The following is an 18,902-nucleotide window of genomic DNA, read 5'->3' as shown; positions in this document are numbered from 1 at the left end:
CAGCTGCCTGTTATGAGACCCAGATCTCTCTCCAAGAAGCTGCTAAGAAACAGGGGCAGTGGTAGGGTGAGAGTGATGCTCCTGTGGGATTAAGAGGTTTGCAGGTGAGGCAGAGCCATGGCCAGCTGTCCTCAGCTTTTCTGGAGGGCTTGGACAAACTCAGTTGTGCAGAGTATCCTCCCTGTAGGCTCAGGAGAAGCAGTGAAACCCCATGGATAGAGACTGGAGCTACTGATGAGCCTGCTGTTCATTTGTCTGGGGAAAGTTGTGTGGGTAAGGCTGCTCCTCTTCTTAATGTCAGGCAGGGATGGAGGGGGAGCAGAGAAAAAGGTCAGAGGGGGTTTGGAGCAGGCAGGAGGAGGTAGCAGGGTGGTGTGGGGGAATGTGAGATCAACAGAGACAGTCACATTCCCTGTATGAATAGGACTGAAACGTCAGGGAGGTTGAATGGCTGCTTTTCCTCTTCTCCAGGTACCAGGTCATCCCTACAGTTTGCAGAACACTTTTTGGTCTTTGGGTGAGTGATTCATCATCTTCCTCCATGTTAAGTGTGAGAGGTGGGAGTTTTATTACGTGGACCACAGTGGCATATATGCAGCATCACTGGTTCAAAAACCATTCATGTGACCCAGGGAACTGACATAAAAAAATGGAAGGAATAAAACCCCTCAATATTCTGCATTATTTTAACTCTCCTCCAATTTCCTGGGGATCTTCAAAGGTCATGCATGCACGCCCTCAACCATATGGTCTAGGACTACTTTCCTTTCAAATAAAAGGTGGGGTGAATACGAATAATTGCCTGCATTATTGTGGCATCAAGGCTGGCTTCCCCTTGTGCTAAGCACGGGACAAACAGAACAGAAGGATGCTTCCTGCCCCAAAGCAATTATCCCATAATCACGTTAAAAACATGTGGGCTGTAGCATAATCAAGCGCTGTGAGAAAATCTTCCATCTCAAATCCTACTGAAGCTCTTCAGAAAACCATTAGCAGAACCTGACCCTGCTTTTTTTTATTTCTGAAGGAAAAAGTCCACAGACTCTTAAATGCTCTTTTCCTATTTCCCCTATAAAATTCCTCAATGGGTGGCTAAGTTCCATAAGCAGTAAGGCAGCCTGAGACTTGGAGGGGTAAATCCAATCTTCCCACTCTCCCTTGATCTCTGTCTCCTGTACTCTGAGCTTTCATTCTGCACTCCGCTTCTCTTCCCTCCCAAAGAAACCTAAAAATAAATATATCCAAGAAAGAACGGAAAAAGGAAAAGCCATCAGCCCCCAAAACGATGTGCTTAGTCATTCATGCTAAGTAAAAATAGTTTCCCAAATGAACAAATTGCTGAGCCAACCAGATGAGCAAGTCATCTCCATAAGTGAGGGGGTCTCATCTTCCCTCTCCTTGGGCAGGTCCTTGTATTAATGGGCTTTTGGTAAAGCCCTAAGCAGAATTACTTGGAAGATGGATCAGGTCCATGAAGACAGCCCTAGGGGTCAGTGCTAAGCACCCTAATACTTAAGGGGACATGTAATGAAAAATTTGATGTTCTTTGTATCAATGGAGACATTTAATGAAGAGTGAAATAGCAAATTGTCATGTGCATGGAGTTCTGCAGAGATGGTGCAGTAAACAGGGGGCTGAAGTAAACCTGAGGACTTTCTGGGCAAGATAGTGTGGGGCTGCATTCAGGCTGCTCCTGGGGCAGGGTGTGTTTTGCTTCCTGCTGGAAAAGCATGGGTGGGCAATTCTGGCTCTTGGCTTCTCCTTGCTCTTGGCCAAGATCAAGGCTGTGATTGTTCCCACTGGGATGTAACATTCAGCACACAAGGCATGATTGAAGACTTAGGCAGAATCCCCCCAGCAGAAACAGGGCCCTCACATTCCTGTCAATAAATATTTGGCAGCGGATGACTTGTTCTCCCCTTAGGCTATTGAGGAACAGTGGGCTGCATGATTGGTTTTCAGGATCCAGCCAGCCCTTTTGGGTTAAATCCATCTCTTTAACACAGGAGAACAGCTGATTGGGGAATTTAAGCATCCTGGGGGAACAGAGGCTCAGGACATTCCAGTAGGGAAATCAGCTAAGCTGTATGCTTAGATCTGCACTCAGAAGATGGGATGGGACTTGGCTGCATCCATCTTGCTTATGTAGATGATGCTTTTTTCAAAGTAGGGATTAGCTCTTATCTTCCACCTGGCACATGGGGCCTTCATTCCGCTTCAGAGTCCCCAGCTCCCATACAGAAGTGCTAGGACTAAAAATTACACAGCTAGGCAAGAGGGATGGATTTTTCCTACACCATGTTCATCACTGGGCTCTGGAACTTCCCCAGACTTCACATTTTAATTGATTTTAGGTCAAACTTAGAAACTGAAGTTCCACTTTGGCTACTACAGGACTATTCCCAGTCCTAAACAGGAACTTATTCTAATCCTAAGCAGGAGCTTGTTCTAGCTGGTCCAGACAGGGGGACCAGTCAGACGGGGACAGCCTGAGCTCCCTGTTAATGGACTACCCCTTGCAATACTCAGAGGGGGAGGTGTGGCCCCAGGAGAAGGCTGTGGGCTAGCAGGGATGCTGGGAGTGCCTGCTGCCCCAGTGGTGCCGGCTCAGGCTGGCAGTACTGTCCTCTCACCTTGCAGAGGCGGAGTTAAGTTTTAATCAATTGAAAAAGACAAATCCAACAGGGTCCTAGCATTATCAGAGAGAAGGGGAGGAGCCCTGAAACGCACAGGAGTCCACTCAAGAGAGCAACCAGATGTCCAGGGACAATAAGTTGGGGAGACACAGTCTCTGCACACGCACAGAGTTTGGCATCTCAAACTGCAAAAGGAAAGACCACTCTCAGAGTTAAAGGGGAAAATACTGTATTTTCTTTTCAATTTTCTATGAAGAGACAATTAATTCTGACAGCAAAATAATTTTAAAAAACCAGTCACACGATTAGAGATGGGTTTAAAAATGCAAATAAAAGAACAAGGGGAGGAGACCCCTTCAGGGAAGACTGCAGTGAACTGATCCTCCAGCCTATCCTACAGTGTGTCACTCAGGGCATCACTCTGAGCCATGCTTTCCCCAGGCAGCTGCCTCCTGCCTGTCACACACACCAGCCCACCTGGAGTTACTGCACCGGGACCACACAGGCGGCGGGAGGCAGTGCACACCCAGCACAGCCATGGCCCAAGGGCTCTGTCTGGGGCTGTGCTGCGCATCCCACTTAAATCTGATGCTGAAGATGTTCAAAAGACACTGCCAGGTCCATGTCAAGCTTCCCCCTCACATCAGGTCTATTCAACAGGTACTCAAGAGGTGAACTCCGCCCCCATGCTGAAGGAATCCTGCGGCTGGGAAACAGTGTAGCAGAACTTGGAGGAGCTTTGGGCACTTAACTGGTGTGAAACTGAAGATTTCTGTAGAGGTGCTGAATATTTGCTATTTTTGGAGCAGCTACTGAAGATTTCTTTTTTTTTTTGGTAACATGCTATTGTTCTCTGGCCAGTCTAAAACAGATGTCCTTTGGTGTCCAGATGTGGAGCTCCAAGTGAAGATTATGAGGCGGCAGAAGCTTTGGGGAGCAGCATTTGTCACATCTGGGGTTGTAGGGGACAGTGCATGTGTGCCACGTGTGCCTATGCCTGTCCCCATTGTCCATGCCAGACCCCTCTAAGATGAAGCATGGTTATAATGCCAAACTTACTTCACTGGGCATGACAATCTATTCACTCACTGCCCAAAGATCTTTCTCAAAAAATTTCTTGGCCCCACTGCTACTGCTGGCAGGATTATCAGTGAATTTTCGGTAGCCAGGATTTTGCCATCTGTTTAGCCTAGTCTGGGGTCATGGCCGCTGCTGATCTTATCCTTTTGTCACTCAAAGCTTTGCTCCTTATCTGCTGCCACACCCTTAACCTCAGGACCTGATCCAGCACACTGGGAAAATGAAGAGAGTCTTTTACTCCCAGTACAGGGGCTGGGATTCTTGGCAGGCTCTCTTCTGCTTTCCAGTACTGCTTAAAACTCATTTTATCATCCTCCCAGCTCCACCAGTGTTTGCCTAGCAGTGACAGCCCAGCAAGTGGCTCCACACGCACAGATCCCGGCTCTCTGGGAGGATCTGTGTGCACAGCTAAATCAGCTAAATCCAAAGCAGGATTGTGCCTCACTCTCTCTGCAACACAGCTGGACATGAACACAGCTCAGCAGTGTTAGTAAAGTAGAAAGCAGGTACAGAGGGTGCTAAAGGCAGCTGGATTTTGGGACAGGGCAGCAGGGAAAGTGAATGCAAGTCTATCAGCTGCCACGGCATCCTCTTGCCCAGGAGGTTTGCTGACTCTGCCAACTGTCTCTTGAGTTTTGGGCAGTTCAAAATGATTTGAATCATGTTTCCAAAAGCTTCTATGTGGTGGACAAACAGTCAGATATTACCAGCATGATTTCAGTTTGTAGATCACTTAGCTGCTTCAGGAAACATTATTCTCACTGGCTGTGGTCGAAGCTGGGAAGATTTGCTGTTTGGAGAATCTGGAAGAAGGTCACTGAACTCAAGAGAACTTGTGCCACATGACTTTGCTCAGCAGAAGGCTCTACCTTCATGGCCCTGATTTCAAATATCCTCTATTATAACCTATCTTGACCCCCTTAATATTCATTCTGATTGGAAAGTTCCACGGCTAGAACCCCCCTACAAACTCTTGTCCCATTATGTCAGGCATGTGGACACTATACCTCCCAGCTCTCTCACTAGTGCCATCACTAAACAGAACCACAGCCCTCAGCCTCTGAAACTCATCCCCTGGGCACGATACTGTGCTTCCCTATCGCTGCAGCCCAGGACACGCTCTCCTAGGACCAAGCCACCACAAACTCCTTGAGAAATGACCTACTGGTCACTGCCTCAACCTATCAAGGAGGGGGTCATAAAGACAGATTCTCCCAGGATGTCCACTCCCCCACTTCATGAGTGAAAAAGCATTAAGAACTAATGTGCAAGACAGCCTTCCCTAGTCCCTTTCCCCCAGCACAAAAGATGAACCCAAGAGCAGTAGCACAGCCTCTCTGCACAAACAGACGTGCCAGGGGCTGGCTTCTGCCAGCTGCCCGCCCTGTCCCAGGAAGAACACCACCGCTGGGAGATGTGAGAGGGCCTTGTTCAGCTCTGAGAATCATCCTCAAAAAGAACTACTGGAAGACCTAGCAGTAAAGCAAGGGACTACTCCAGCTGGAGTTGTCAGCTAGAGACCTCCCAGCACCACTTACTCAACAGAGTGGAAAAAGTAGCTAGCAGGGCACTAAAAACTATTTTCCATGTAATTTTTAAATCTAGTTCCATTTCTTTTTCTTTTTTTTTTTTTTTTTTTTTCTCCTTTCCACTCACTGGGTTTCTAATACTGGTAACCTTTCTCTATGGCTCCCGTGTGTGTGTGTGTGTTTAAGAGTGTGTGTGTGGCAGAGGCAGTGGGGGTCAGATGTTTAGGCACTTGGGGCAAAGCCAACACGGTTGTTATCACGGTCAAAGACGGAGTAGTAGGGTCCAATAAAGACATCTCCCAGGATCCAGAGTGGGCCCCCAGGGGGTGGGATATCCAGGCCTGAAAAACCACTCATGCATAAAGTCTCTCCTTGTGCACCAATCTAGAAAGAAGAATGAGAGCTTCAATTTAAGCAGGTCATTCCCTTCCCTCAACCTTGCAGGCTTGGCAAGAACACCTGCAAGGCTGCCTTTGCTTCAGCCTCTCCCAGACAGATCCACAGATTGCAAAAGTGACTCCCAACCCACCCCTTCTACAACTCCAGACCCAGCTCCCCCTCCCTCTTAAGCACTAAAACATCAAGCAAAGCTGCACATGACCAAAAACCTCCCAGCTCACACAGCTCTGAATTAGAGCCATCGGTAGGTCTGCACGAGGTGGTCCTTACGAGTTGGTTCTGATGGCTTAAGTGGCTGGTAGCCTCTGCTATAATAAGGCTGGCCTCATGGCACCAGACTGCAGCAGAAAAGAGCTAAATGTTTGAAGAAAGTGATGCAAGTTTTCCTCCCCTTCCTTAACCATCCCAATATCTCTTATGAGCACTATGCAGGGGGTCTTATTCCTGTGAGACTTTGATGAGGTTACTTGGATCCATCTGCAGTGCCACCACCCTGACACCCCAACCTTTCAGACTTCTTCCTGAGCACCAGCTGCAGCACTGCTTTAGCTGATCTTGTGTTTTGGTGCAGTGGAAGCAAAAGCCAGGCCCTGGGGAAGAAGCATAAGGCAGGAAAAATCTGCCTGAACATACCTTGAGGATATACTCGTTTCCTGTGAGGACAAAGGGCTTCCCTCCTAGTGTCATTGTGATGTTAGGCAGTGTTGGCACTTTTTCACAGGGGACCATGTACTGAAATTGCAACAGTAAAAGCTTTAGTTTGGACCTCTTCCACTCCCAGTCTTCCTTGAGCACAGTCACATCTTTGCTGTTGTTTTCCCTAAAACCAGCTCATCTCAGGGTGCGGAAGCTCGAGCTGGGGTAAGTAGGCTGTTCCCTGCCTAGGGCTCCAAGATGAGGGGCAAGAGGGCTTTATGGATAGACAATGAGCCAAAGGATGCTGGATTCAGCTTTTTGCTCTGCTGATTCCCAGGGTGCCACAGCTGATGGGGCATGGTTGGGGGTTTTTACCAGAGGAGTGGCAGCTGTGGCTTGGTACACAGACAAAGCCTGTTTCATTAACAATGGCAAGTCTTGGGGATGATGGCAGGTGTAAGCCAACTGTTGCTGCAGCTTGGAGTCTCTGACACTGCAGAAATTCCAGACAAATGCTCATGGATCTGATCTGGAAGGGCTTTCAGAGCAGGCCATTGTTTTCTACAAGGTCTTTATAATCTATATTCTTCTACAATTTTAGGGAGGGGAGAGGGTCTTGTGAGATTAGCTTTGATGGTAGGAAAAGGGTTGCCATTTGCATGAAATATACTTTTACTAAAGTGTCTCTGGACTCACATTAATACAAATCCTTTGTCTCAGCTGCAACTCAGATCCCTTCTCTTCCACCTCCCAGACATGGGTGGCAGAGGTGACTCAAAGCTTCCCAAAGTTCATGGGACCTGGGCTTTCTACCGAGTGCACAAGTAGGGTAGTGAACGCTACTCAGGGTCAAAAGATGAAGGGGTCCCTGCTGTGCCAGTGGCTTTTCCAGGAGCACTGGCTGGGAACAAAGATCAGAGGGAGCAGAAGACTAGGGTCTCAACAAGCATCTGGGTACAAAGTAGGGTGTAAGCATAGATGTTGTGATGGCTGTAGACCCCACATTTCCAGCCTGGCCTCACCTCGCCTTTTATGAGTGGTTTTGCACCAATGGCCTGCTGTATCTTCTTCACTTCTTTGGTGGGGCCAGTGATGAGTGAGGTTCCCGTGTCCACAATGGCCTCACAGCCTCCCTCACACACGGTCAGCCCGTTGGCAACATCCACCCTGGGGAGAGATACCCAGACATTAGACAACCCTTCAAGGCCTCCCAGTGAAGGCTGCAGGAAGCAGTACGCAGGCAAGCAAGGGAGGGCTGTGACAGACAGGAAGGACAGATGCTCAGAAACACTGATGCAGCACCAACTCAATGCACAGACCCCCTGGATCCCTGTTGTCTGCTCATGGCTGAGTAGGTGCCTTGAAGTGTAACTGCATTTCTACAGAGAGCCTGGATGCTGCCTGCATACCCTGCCTGCTACCTGCACTCCAGAGCTAGTGCTGCAGCTAATGGACATGGGAGAGAGCTAAAGACAATGAAATACGGACTTTTATGGCCTGTGCTACTGCAGGAAAACAAAGGGTTAAAGGGGTGGTGTGACAGCCATGAGCAAAGGAAGGGTTCCTGTGCAAAGAAAAGGCAAGCCAGGAGCTGCCTGGCTTCCTCACCCACATCACATTTCACAGCAGTGCAGAAAGACAAAGCCTTCTAGCCAAGGGTCTGCCATGCTTTGCCAACGCTGCAGCTCTGGGGGAAAATGAGAACTAAAACACCGTGCTGGGGAGGGATGCAATTCCTGGGAAAAGGACACACTCTGATCACAGGCCACTTTTAAGTTCCCATCACGTGGGAGAGCTCAGAATAGACTGTGGGGCTGGCGGCCGTCAGCTCAGCCTGCTCTCCTCCCCTCTGCCTCCAACAATGCGCGCTGATTGCTGCGCCGTGCCCTTCAGTCAAGGGCTGGCTTCCTGAGGCCTCATCCTGCTCCTCCGGAGCTGTGTGCAGGACAGCTAGGCAGCTCAGGCCTCGATGAGAGCTGAGCAAAAACTGGGGTTTGATCCATGGAGCTTGCCCTGCCTGCAAGGGGAACACGCTGGCATTTTTCTCCACTTTGCAAGGATGCAGCAAGCCTCCTTTCAAGGGTCAAAGGTCAAGCCATAAATAAAAGGAAAGGATTTTGCAAAGCATCTTCGTACGGCTTTTACCTTTCGTCTCCTTCCAGCGACAAACAACCCAGCCCTAGGGTGTGATTAAATCTGCTTTTTTTGGTGTGGATGTGTTGCCAGGATGATTCCTTTTTGAGGAGGATCTCATCCAAGCCTCAGGCGTGTGCTGTCTGCACATGTGACCCCACACATGTAGTCAGGTGGATGGGAAACTTACGAATCCATATGTATCTGCCAGTAGGCCTTGCGTGTGACATTAAACCAGCTGAACTCGCCCTTGTAGTACTTGGGGTCGGTGCCTCCCAGGACCATCTCACCACCAGGCTCACCAGAGGGATCTCTGAAAAGCAATACCCAAAACTGTGAACATCAAAGGTAGGGTGAGAACAACCTGCTTCAAGTGCCCCCCAAAATACCTTCTGGGGGGCTTGGAGGTGAAGCATAGCATTAACAGTACTGGAGACAGATAACTTATGTCGCGCTATGTCATGTCAGCATAAGGACAGATACTGTGAGATAGGCTGGGATGGGGAAATGGGAATATTTTGGCTCAACTAAACCATCCCGCAGCTTTCCACCTGGTACCTTCTCACAGAAACCCGAAGAAACTCGCAGCAGGGAAAGGGGATGGAAAAGTGGAACTGAGCACTGATACAGGGACTTCCTAAATCAGCTTGTAAAAAGTGCCCATGAAGGGCTGGACACAGCTGATGCAGGTTAGGTTATCTGCACTCAACTCTGCCAATCAGCAGCCTTGGAGTGAATCCTCAAGGTTACCATCAGTTAAGGGCTCGCTGCTGAGCAGATGGGAAGAAATATGGTGATGGGGGAGGACTGGTGCTTGAATGGCCAGCAGCAGCCCTCTCTGCCCTCCCTGCTCTTGACATGCTACTTTTTGGACTGAAGTAGTTCAGAGTCGCTGCTGTGGTGCCAGGAAAGTGATGGGGTGTCCAGTGGGGAGCAGCAGTGGGTGGGAAGGTGCTGGCAGCTGCAGAGGCAGATTTCCCAGGGTGGTGAGAGAGCGTGAGCCCCCTCATTAATGATGACTGATGGGGAGGCACCCTTGCCAGGGAGGCAACATGGTGGTGACCACATGGCTTACAGATTTTGGCAGCAGACTGGGGCTGTTTACCTCTCTAAAGGGAACTGCACTAGCAGCAATCTCATGATCACAGAATTCTCTTTCATCTGTCTATTAATCAGTTAAGAAATCTGGTTACAGATCCACCCAGCTTTTTATCAGTAAAAGAACTGCATTTCTACTTCCCTCCTTCTTACTTCAGAGCAGCAAACATAAGAGATTTTGGCATGACTGCTCCTACAACCAGAACTTCCTGTGACTCCCCTAACTGGGAAGTGCTGTCTAGAGTGTACAACAGCAGAGGACAAGAGGTGCCACTGGCAAAGACAGAAAAGCCCACTCACAACCAGAGTTGTGCCACCAAACACAACACTACCTGTTTAGGTAGAAAGAGAACATATTTTTTTCGACCAGCTTCTGTTTCATGATGTTATCGAAGAAAGGCTCGGCGCCCTCCACAGAGATCCTTGGGAATGCCAGGCCCAGGATGCCATCAAACTTGGCAGCGATGAATGTCATGCCTGGCTGCTTTGTGGCCTCCCCAAAGATCTGATCCAGGATTTTCAAGTCACCAAGCTGTGGGGAGATGGGGAGGAAAAGGAAAAGCAGATTGTAAAGAACACTGACTCAGGGGACCTGAGTGGTAACAGAACCTCACTGAACACAGGCTGCAGCTGTAGCACATCCCTCAATGTGCTGCCACGCTCCTGCCTGCTTTCACCACTGCATTTCTAGGCAGCTGCAGAAACCAGGTATCCTAGTGCCAGTCTGGTCAGGGGAAGAGACTGGCAACTCTGGTTCAGTGGAACCTCCCAAGTCCCTGCAAAGCCCAGGATAATTCTAAGAGCAGGAGAGTCCCTTTAGCCTTTTGCAGTATCCCAGCACTGGCCTGGCTGTTCTGCAGCCCCTCCTCTTTGCACAGAGGACCCATATCCAATTTTCCCTCCCACATCTCCCCCCCATCACCTACTTCATTATTTCCTCCCAGTCTGAAAAGCTCTTGTGCTGTGCCTTTAATCCTCTTCCACACTCTGGACATCTTCTAAGTCATCTGTGTATCCTGCTTCCTTGGGTGCAGCACCCATCCTCGGCTGGGAGCACAAATCCCTCTCACCTCTGCCCACCACCCCTGTGATCTCCCCTACATAGGAAACATCCCCGGGATATTGCTGAATCTCTTGGAAGAACCACCAGCCTGCACAGACCTCCCATGATAGGGGAGAAGACCCAGCCAAGAAAGTGAGGTTGAGCCTGAAGCACAAAAATAGCAAGCAGAGTACTGAGAATTCAAAGGTCAACTCCCTTGCCAGCCATGAGAAGGACTGGAATTCCCCACTGGAAAGCTGAAACGCATTCCAAGGGCAGATCCCCAGAAAGAAGATGATCAGAGACAGGAAGACAGCTCTGCTGATGGGGAGCAGGATGCATCTGCTGGCTTCTGGCTCTAGCAGTTCAGGAGGCTTGTGAGCTTCTGGATGACCACAGGCAATTTTAGCATCCTTGCTAGGACAATTTCAGCCTCTCAGCCTGCAGCTAGCAGCCCTGTAGTGAGCCAGGCTGGACTGACAAGCTGGCCTCTCCTACCTGATGGCAGATAACGATCCCTGCAAATTACTAATATCCCCCCAGGGTTAGACAGTGCAAGGCTGGGACAGCAGTGCTGCCTTTAATGGTATTGGAGGATTGCACTAGGAAAGGGCGATCGAGCCTTGCGAAAGCTAAAAGCCACAGGGCAGGATGCGGGGGGAAAGAGTGCGTGGCAGCGCATCTGCTCGCCAGCGCCTGCCCCAGTTGTACACGCCAGGTTTACAAAAGCCACCCCTCAGCACTGTTGGTCCTCAGCAGCTCAGAAAATTCAATGAAGCTTCTACTTAAAAAAAAGGTAAAATGCAGTGGACTGATAACACTGAGTGTCAGGTTTGTTTGAATATTGCTCTGCTTGCACATCCTAAGGGGAAGGCAGATTTCTGCCCAGTCATGGATTCTCAACAGACCCTGCCTGCACTTGGTCCTCAGCAGGGCTGAAACCCAAGACCATCTTTAGCAGAGTGCTCCTGCCAGGTGACAGATCCTTTGTCTCTGTCTCCTGGCTGGCTCTCGCCCCAACACAGAGCAACCAAAAATCATGACTAGTGGATGGCCGTGGGGTGGCCACTCTCCAAGCACTTTGCAGATGGGTGTCAGCACTCCACAGCTCGCCTGGCCTCCTTGTTAGTGGCCTCAGCCAGCAGTTAAGCACTGGTAGCAAAGGCAGACCAAGAGGTTAGGGCCTCTGGCACATCTTGCACCAGGGCTTGGGCTGCAGAGGCACAAGGGAGAGACAAGGATAGTACTCTCCTGTGCAGTGTATCTGCACTGCAGTCGTGGGAGAGACTTTGTGCCCTGTGGCCAGCTAAGTTTCCTCTGCTGTCTTTGAAGGACATCCCAAGGTTGGGCTGTGATAAAGAGATGAGATGCCTGAGCAGCAGAGGGCTGGCTGAACCCGCTGCTCTTTGGAGAGCAAGCAGCACTGCAGGCACTACAGGGCATCATTCCTCCACAGAATGAGAAAGGATGTTCGACATGAACTCATCACCCTCTCAAAAAAATATTAGGGCTGAGGGACTCTGGACTACCTGCCAACAAGCATCTTTTGGTCAGATATCAGTGCTACTAGAGGTTGCTGTGGCTGCTTCCACCCACCAGAATGACTGGAGCCAAGAGGGTCACACTGAAGGTTATTTCAATGTCTTTCTTTCATGACTATACCTGACTGGGAGCTTGCCTACAACATGTTGTGTATCAGAGGAGGCATCCTGGTGTCCAAGATGAAGGTCCCTGACCCTCAGAGTCACCCCTGCTCCTGCCTACTACAAGTGGGACACTGCTCAGCTCCACACAAGAGGTTTCTCTTGCTTCTCTGCAGACAGAAACCAAATGCTACAAGCTGTGTCTGACAAGAGCCATCCCCACTTCCTGAACAAACTGAGGCACAAAATCCTTCCTCTGAGCTGCCGGGAAGTGGAGAGCTAATTAGCAAACAGGCACTAGAGTGACAATTACAAACCAAAAAAAGAGAAAAAATGGTAATTTTCTTTCTGACTCATTCCAGCCCTTGCATTAAGCCCATACTTTCTAATGACAATGAAGTTTGCTGTTTGCCTGGCTGCATCTTTGGAGCAGCGTAGAGGCAACAGCTGATGCTTCCAGGATAGCCTGAAATCTTCATGCTGTAAGGATGGGCTAAAGAGTACATCTTGCAAGAGTCACACACTTAAATCTCCTGGATACTTTTCTTTTGATTCTGATAAAATTGGTAAGCCAATACTTTTCAGCTGAACCTAAACAGAAACCTCCAAATCCCCAGATTCATGTGCTTATTCAAAACTTTTGCTTTGTTTCTCCTCCCCTGCAAAGCAAACATATGCTCTTATCCCTGCCAGGAGAGCAAGTAAGCTGACAGCACATGCACCCCTGACGTTCGGCAGCTGGCAAACTCTCCCAGGCATCTGTACCTGGAAGGAAGTCATGAAAGGCACTTGTCCTTCACAGGACAGAAAGCTCCACTTTTGCTTGCTGAAAAGCAAACTGTGAAGCAACCACTGCCCAGCTAACTCCAGCTGCACCCTGAATACTGCTGGGGAACCTCCCCTCAGGTTGTTACCCAGCCTTCACAAGCATAAGCACCAGTTCTTGACGTGAGACCAGGATGGGGCAGTAAAGAGACTTTTTCTGGTCTGTGTTTGGGCAGCTGCCCATGTAGGCATCCACTAATGTGTGGATATTGGCCAAGAACAAGCTGGGCACCACCAGCAGTCTGTGCAGTGGTGCACCATGTGAGCAGTCTCCACTCCCAGACTACTGACCTGCAGACTAATACCCTCTCCTTTCTCAGCCTGCCATGGTTATTGCTACCTTAACAGTCATCATTACCATGTCATTTCAAAGGACTCGGAAACAGCTCTGAAGAATGTTCTATAGGAGTAGGACACTCAAGAAAGAGACCCACTGAAATCTAGCAGCTCTGAGCACTCTATGAAAGCAATCTGGGGCAGCACAGGGCAGGGGCAGTCATAACTCACCGTGACCACATCTTGGCTGAGGAACCCGGAAAGGCTCCCTGTCCCGTAGCGGATGGCAAACTTGGTGCCATTCTTCACATAGGTGCTGGATTTAGCGGAGTCGTACTTGTGGTGCACCACTGCAGTTGGGAAAGGGGACACAAGGGGACACACAGCATTAGTGCTCCTTCATACCTACAGTTCCCTAATACCTCACCCCACACCATCCAGCTTATTTGGACAAATGGACACCCAATGATGTGAAGGTAGGCCTGAACCCAGGGTTTGCCAAGCTCAGTCTGCTTAACAAAGCATTTCCAGTGCCTGGGGAATTAGGTGGGCAGATCCAATTCAGGCTGCTAAATCCGATTTGGACACTGGGTATTAAAAGCCTAGAGGTTATGTGGCTGGTGTGGTGTGTTAGTCAGCAGAGCAAAATGTATCCCTCCGCACGCTATGGAGAACCAGGGTGGATTTAAATATAACCTGCTCTGGGCATGAACATTTTCACCTCATGGACTTACCTGCTGCTTTTACTAGAAGTAGCCAGAAATTTTTCATACATTGTTTTTAGTAATTTTAGTTTTAGTGTTTTTAGAATTTTAAAGAATTCAAAATATTCCTTTATTTGCCGAGAAGAAGGGCTTTCCCCTAGTCTAAGCTGCTTTTCCCCTTGGCTGGGTTGGGAGGAGTAGGATATCCCTGGTTTTATGAGCAGGCAGATTCCTCCTCCCCAGACTCCTCCCGAGTCACGAGCTGGCCAGCACAGTCCCATGGCTGCTTGCTGAGGGGTGCAGACAGCAGCTGAGGAAGAACCAGCCAAGCCCTACATAAAGTGACAGCGCTACACAAGGAGGTTTCCAGCTAGGCTGTCTGGGTCCCAGTTTGGATTCCAGTCTGGCAGGAGCTTAAGCTCCTTGTATATTCATAAAACCAGCCCTTTGGTCCCAGCATCTCCCAAGGCCCTGCCTTGAGAAACCATCTCCCTGCTACAAATCAGGAACCCCGAAGTATACCAGGTCTGGACCTCACCACCCTCTCAGTGTACTAAATCTTGTTTCACATATGCAAAAAGAAGATCAGTCTACAAAAAGTCCAAATTTCCACTCTACTCCCAATGAGCACTGTGGAATGCCTTTCATGGTTGCATTTGTTGACTCCACAGGTTTCTCCACTTTGCTTAAGCAGCACAACCAGTGACTTTTAAATAGCATTTTGCCATAGCCAGGTTTGACATCCTCAGATGTGGAAGTTTATTGCATAGGAACGTCACAGAATAAAAAAAACACTCGTAGTCCCTAAGACATACTCATTTCATTGTGCCTACCTGTCTCTCGTTAATTATAACACCATAAACATGCACACACATGCTCTGTGCAGCAATAAACCAGAAACTAGGACAGTTTATATCAGATCTGGCAAGAGACTGACTTTAAAAAAGTCAGCCTTGCGCAATGGGAGAGCAGCAGCATTGGTCTATAATTTGGGGAGAAACATCACAACTGATAATGCTGCTCCCCTCTTGTAGGGCTGAAGCTGTTGGAGATTTGGCCTGTATGGCCCTGTATGGTTACTTGGAAAAGAAAAAACCCAGGAAAGAACTAATGAAGGATGGATGCAGGAAGCTGGGATTGTATTTACAGCTCTGACCCTAAAAAGCCCATCAACCTCTGGCAAGTCTTTTCACGTTGCTGCCTCAGTTTCTCTGCATTCTGCAGGGAAGGAGAAGACACTTAGCAGTTTCTGGCACCCGTGACACTTACTGCAGGCGATGTCCAACATGGAGCAGTGCACGGATGGCACCCAGAGGTTGGAGGAGCCAGTGTCAAAGATCACGGTGAAATTCTGGGGAGGTGTTCCGATACCGATCGCACCGAAATATTGGGCCTGCAAAGCAGAAGAAGGGAGCCATGAGCAGAGGCAGCTGGCTAAAAGCTGTGATCAAAACCCAAAAAATCTCTTAGGGTTGAATAGAGGATCAGCTTCTTATCTAGACATTGCCCTCCTCTTGCTTTTGGCACTGATGGGTTCCCAGCCTTTGTCCTCTGGAAGGGAGGTTCCCCTTCAGTGTTCACAACTCATTACAGCGGGTGTGAAAAGGATAAATCGAGGACAACGCGTGAGGGGGTGGAAATACGGGGCAGGAAGACAGGGAAGAAGAGAAGGGGGATGGTCTGCAGGCTAGCATGCAGTTCACTACAAGGATGAGAAAAGACCATGGAAGGAAGCCAAGCAAAACACCTGCGTTATTGAAAAGCTGAAACTGGCTGGGAAGCTGCTTTGCTCGTGGGTTCACAGACAAACCGTGGGCTGCAGCGAGCAGCAGCACTGCCCACTGCAGGTGGAGGTACGGCTTCTGGGAGTTTTGGTGTTTGCTGGTGAGCTCCAGGAATGGGATGGGAATAAACAAATGCTCAGTCTCAAGAGCTAGAAGACTAGAGGAGTGGTGGGAGCAAAGAGCATGAGTAGCACCACCAGAGATGAATTTAGGCCTCCAAGGTGAAAGACTGGGAGAAGTCCCTACAGCACAGGTATCTGATGGATACCCCTTTGCTCTGAGACTACATTTCTGCTGGTACTGGAAGAAACCTGAATGGCTGAGTTGTTGGCAAGGTATCCCTCTCTCCACAGAGGAGATGAATGGAGAATGCTAGGCAGGTGCTACATGGACTCATTTCCCCCCAGTCCTCCCAAACAGGCAGGGAGCAGCCGGTTCTGAAAAGAAGGCTGCTAGCAGGGGAAGTCAGTAGCCTTTCCAAAATCCCCTGTGTACTTAATTAAGGGTGGGGGGCAGGGGGAGGAAAGAAAACAAGATTATCAAAGCTGTTCACCTCCCGTGTGCTTTGTTTGCAAGGCTTGCTCACTAAGTAATTAACAATCCATTGCAACATTGCAATTAGCCATAATGGGGAGGCAGCACTTGCTTCCAGTGGTTCTGTAACTGCTTGAAAATTAACCCCCGGTACAGGGGCTCTCTTTGTCACATACATAGACCCATGAAGGGTCCCAGGGGCTGGCTAGTGGGGGTTGTCCCAAGAATTCCTTTGGCAGCAAAAGTATTTTGAGCCAGGCTGGGAGGGACGCAGTGGTCCCTTATCTGCCACCACAGGTTGGGTTGGTGTCCCTATGACAAGGGAAAACAGCGCTGCCCTGAGCAGCGGTGGTTGCAAGAGACAACCCTGTGACACAACCGCTTGCCCTGGCTTTCAACACTGCCAACTGAAACACCGGTGGTTCTTCCCAGGACAGGACGGCGCTGGTTGGGTGACAAAGCCCCTGGGGAAGGGCAGCAGGGGGAATATACCCTGAATTAATACCTAAATATCTGGGCCTAGCTTTATTCTGCCAGCTAATGCTCATATCCTACACTGCCCAGTAAGGAACCGTGAAACAGTAAACCCCACACGTGCCTGGCAGCAGGGCAAGGGCAAACTTCACGTCCTTTATCTGGCTTCTCTTTCTGCAACCACACAGGTGCCTTTGCTCCCTAAGTTGCTGAGAAGAAAGTGGAGGTACAGGGTGGCTTTTCCCAAGGCAGTGCAGAAGATGAAGGATAGCAAGAGGAAGGGTCCTGCATCCCCAGTCCCATAGAAAGCTAGTACCCAACCTGAGTCTTCTTCCAATATCCTGTGCTCACTCGTTTATGCCCCAACACCTCAAGGAGCAGAGCACGATTTTTAGGCCCCTGTCTTGCCAGAAGTAGAGTCCAAATGGCCAGAAGGTGCTAAGAAGGATTGTAAGTGAGCAAGCCCCTATTTATGATTATTAATTAGTGACAAAGAGGAAAGGAAATAGGTCACAAACTGAAAAGCTCCGACTTGGGTGGCAGTGGGTTGTTTGTTGTTATAATTACCAGTATTAGTATTTTTAGTTTAGTAATGATAGGAAACACCTTTTGGCACCCACTCACTAAGCCATGGGGATGCATGAATCTGTCCTACAGGATCAACATCTCTTCCTCCTTTGCCTTCCTGGCTGTGGGAGGCTGGCATGTCTCACCACCCCCTGGGACAGGTGCCCCTACAAGTGACAGCCACTTGTCCAACTTTGTGCTGGGGTCTGCTGCAGCGCAGGGGATAGTTTCCAGGGGGTTGTTACTCACATCCATGTAGTTCTTCAAAATCTCCGGAGTGGGCTTATGCTCCTCGCCAAAGCCCAGCTTGTACTTGATGGCCTGGGTGATGGCATTCATGTCTGGGATCTCACTGCCCGCCTCTCTCAGGATCCGCCGCATGGAAGGGAACTTGGTCAGGGGGATCCTACGTAGCGACAGCAAACACACACCTGTTAAAGGGGGCGTGTAGGGGAGGGATACCTAGGGAAGGGGGGCAGCAGGGACCCACTCAAAACAGGGGAAGCGCCAGTACAAGGCGGGTGAGACCTGGGCTCCTGCCAGCACCCTCCGCTAGATCCCCCCCGCCGTGCTGCGTTCAGTGTTTTTCCCAAAGCTGGAGGATAGGAGGAAAGGCCGGGGGGCTGCCAGAGGTCACCAGGTGTAGGGGAAGCTGGGACGAGGCCCCTCCATGCGCAGGATGCGGGGGATGTTCCGAACCTTCCCCTCCTTGTTTGATGGAGGGGGAGCCACCCGCTACGGAGGGCTGTGAGAGAAGCTCGGAGATCACCGCTGCAGCAGCACCGGGGGTGCTTTTCCCATGTTCCCCCCAGGCCGGGGGCTCAGCAGCCCCTGAGGAACCCCCTCCTCTCACCTGATGAGGGCGGCGCAGGACCCGGCCAGGGCGAGCAGCAGGAGGAGGCCGCGGGGCCCCATGGCGGCGATGGCGCTGCTGGCGGCGAGGGGTCAGAGGCTGGAGGTCCCGACGCTGCGAGGCCGCGACGCCGCTCCTGCTTTCCGTCCCTGTTTTTGTAGGCACAGCGGGCCCTCTCCACGGATTTCTGGAGTCAGCTGACGGTCTAAAATTGCAACCAGCGTCACGTGAGGGCGGGCCGGGGCGGGGAGCGGGGAGCGGGGCCGGGGGCGCCGCCTCACGGCCCCCCCGGGCTGACCCCCGGCGGCTCGGGCCGTGACTCAACCCCCGGGAAAGGGGAATAAACACCGTGAAATCAGTCACGAGATGCCTGCCCGGCCGCGCGTGCTCCTTCTGCATTGCTCTTCCTTCTGCTGGGCTGGTTTCTTTTTTGTTGTTCTTTCCAGGTTGTCTGGCGTTTTTTCCTCCCGGGGCAGTGGAGCGGGGAGGGGGGAGACACAGGACACAGGCACAGCCCCAGGCAGCAGACCCCGAGTCCCTCACGGATCTCGGCCACCCACCCACTGTCACCACAGGGGTTTCATTGTGTACCCCTGCCCAGGGGGGCCGTGGCAGCCCCCCAGTCCCGTGTTTGTCCCTGGCCCCAGGACACCTCCAGTTTGCGGCACTCATCCCTCCAATCCCTCCAG

The 18,902-nt window shown here is 50.4% G+C and overlaps 1 protein-coding gene across 1 annotated transcript; it reads right to left on the bottom strand.

Annotated features, from left to right (window-relative positions):
* Positions 1-2,848: 2,848 nt before the first annotated feature.
* Positions 2,849-18,813, bottom strand: CTSD (cathepsin D). Its single transcript, XM_023928950.2, has 9 exons — positions 18,214-18,813; positions 17,610-17,766; positions 15,271-15,394; positions 13,529-13,647; positions 9,844-10,043; positions 8,604-8,726; positions 7,303-7,447; positions 6,278-6,376; positions 2,849-5,629 (listed from the first exon to the last, which is right to left on the bottom strand). The coding sequence occupies exons 1-9, from the start codon at positions 18,273-18,275 to the stop codon at positions 5,468-5,470; spliced, it is 1,191 nt and encodes a 396-aa protein (XP_023784718.1). The 5' UTR covers positions 18,276-18,813; the 3' UTR covers positions 2,849-5,467.
* Between the last annotated feature and the right edge of the window lie 89 nt (positions 18,814-18,902).

This window comes from Cyanistes caeruleus, chromosome 6 (genome assembly GCF_971803275.1).
Source record: "Cyanistes caeruleus chromosome 6, bCyaCae1.hap1.1, whole genome shotgun sequence".
NCBI classification, from domain to species: Eukaryota; Metazoa; Chordata; class Aves; order Passeriformes; family Paridae; genus Cyanistes; species Cyanistes caeruleus.
This window is presented reverse-complemented; position numbering and strand designations above follow the sequence as displayed.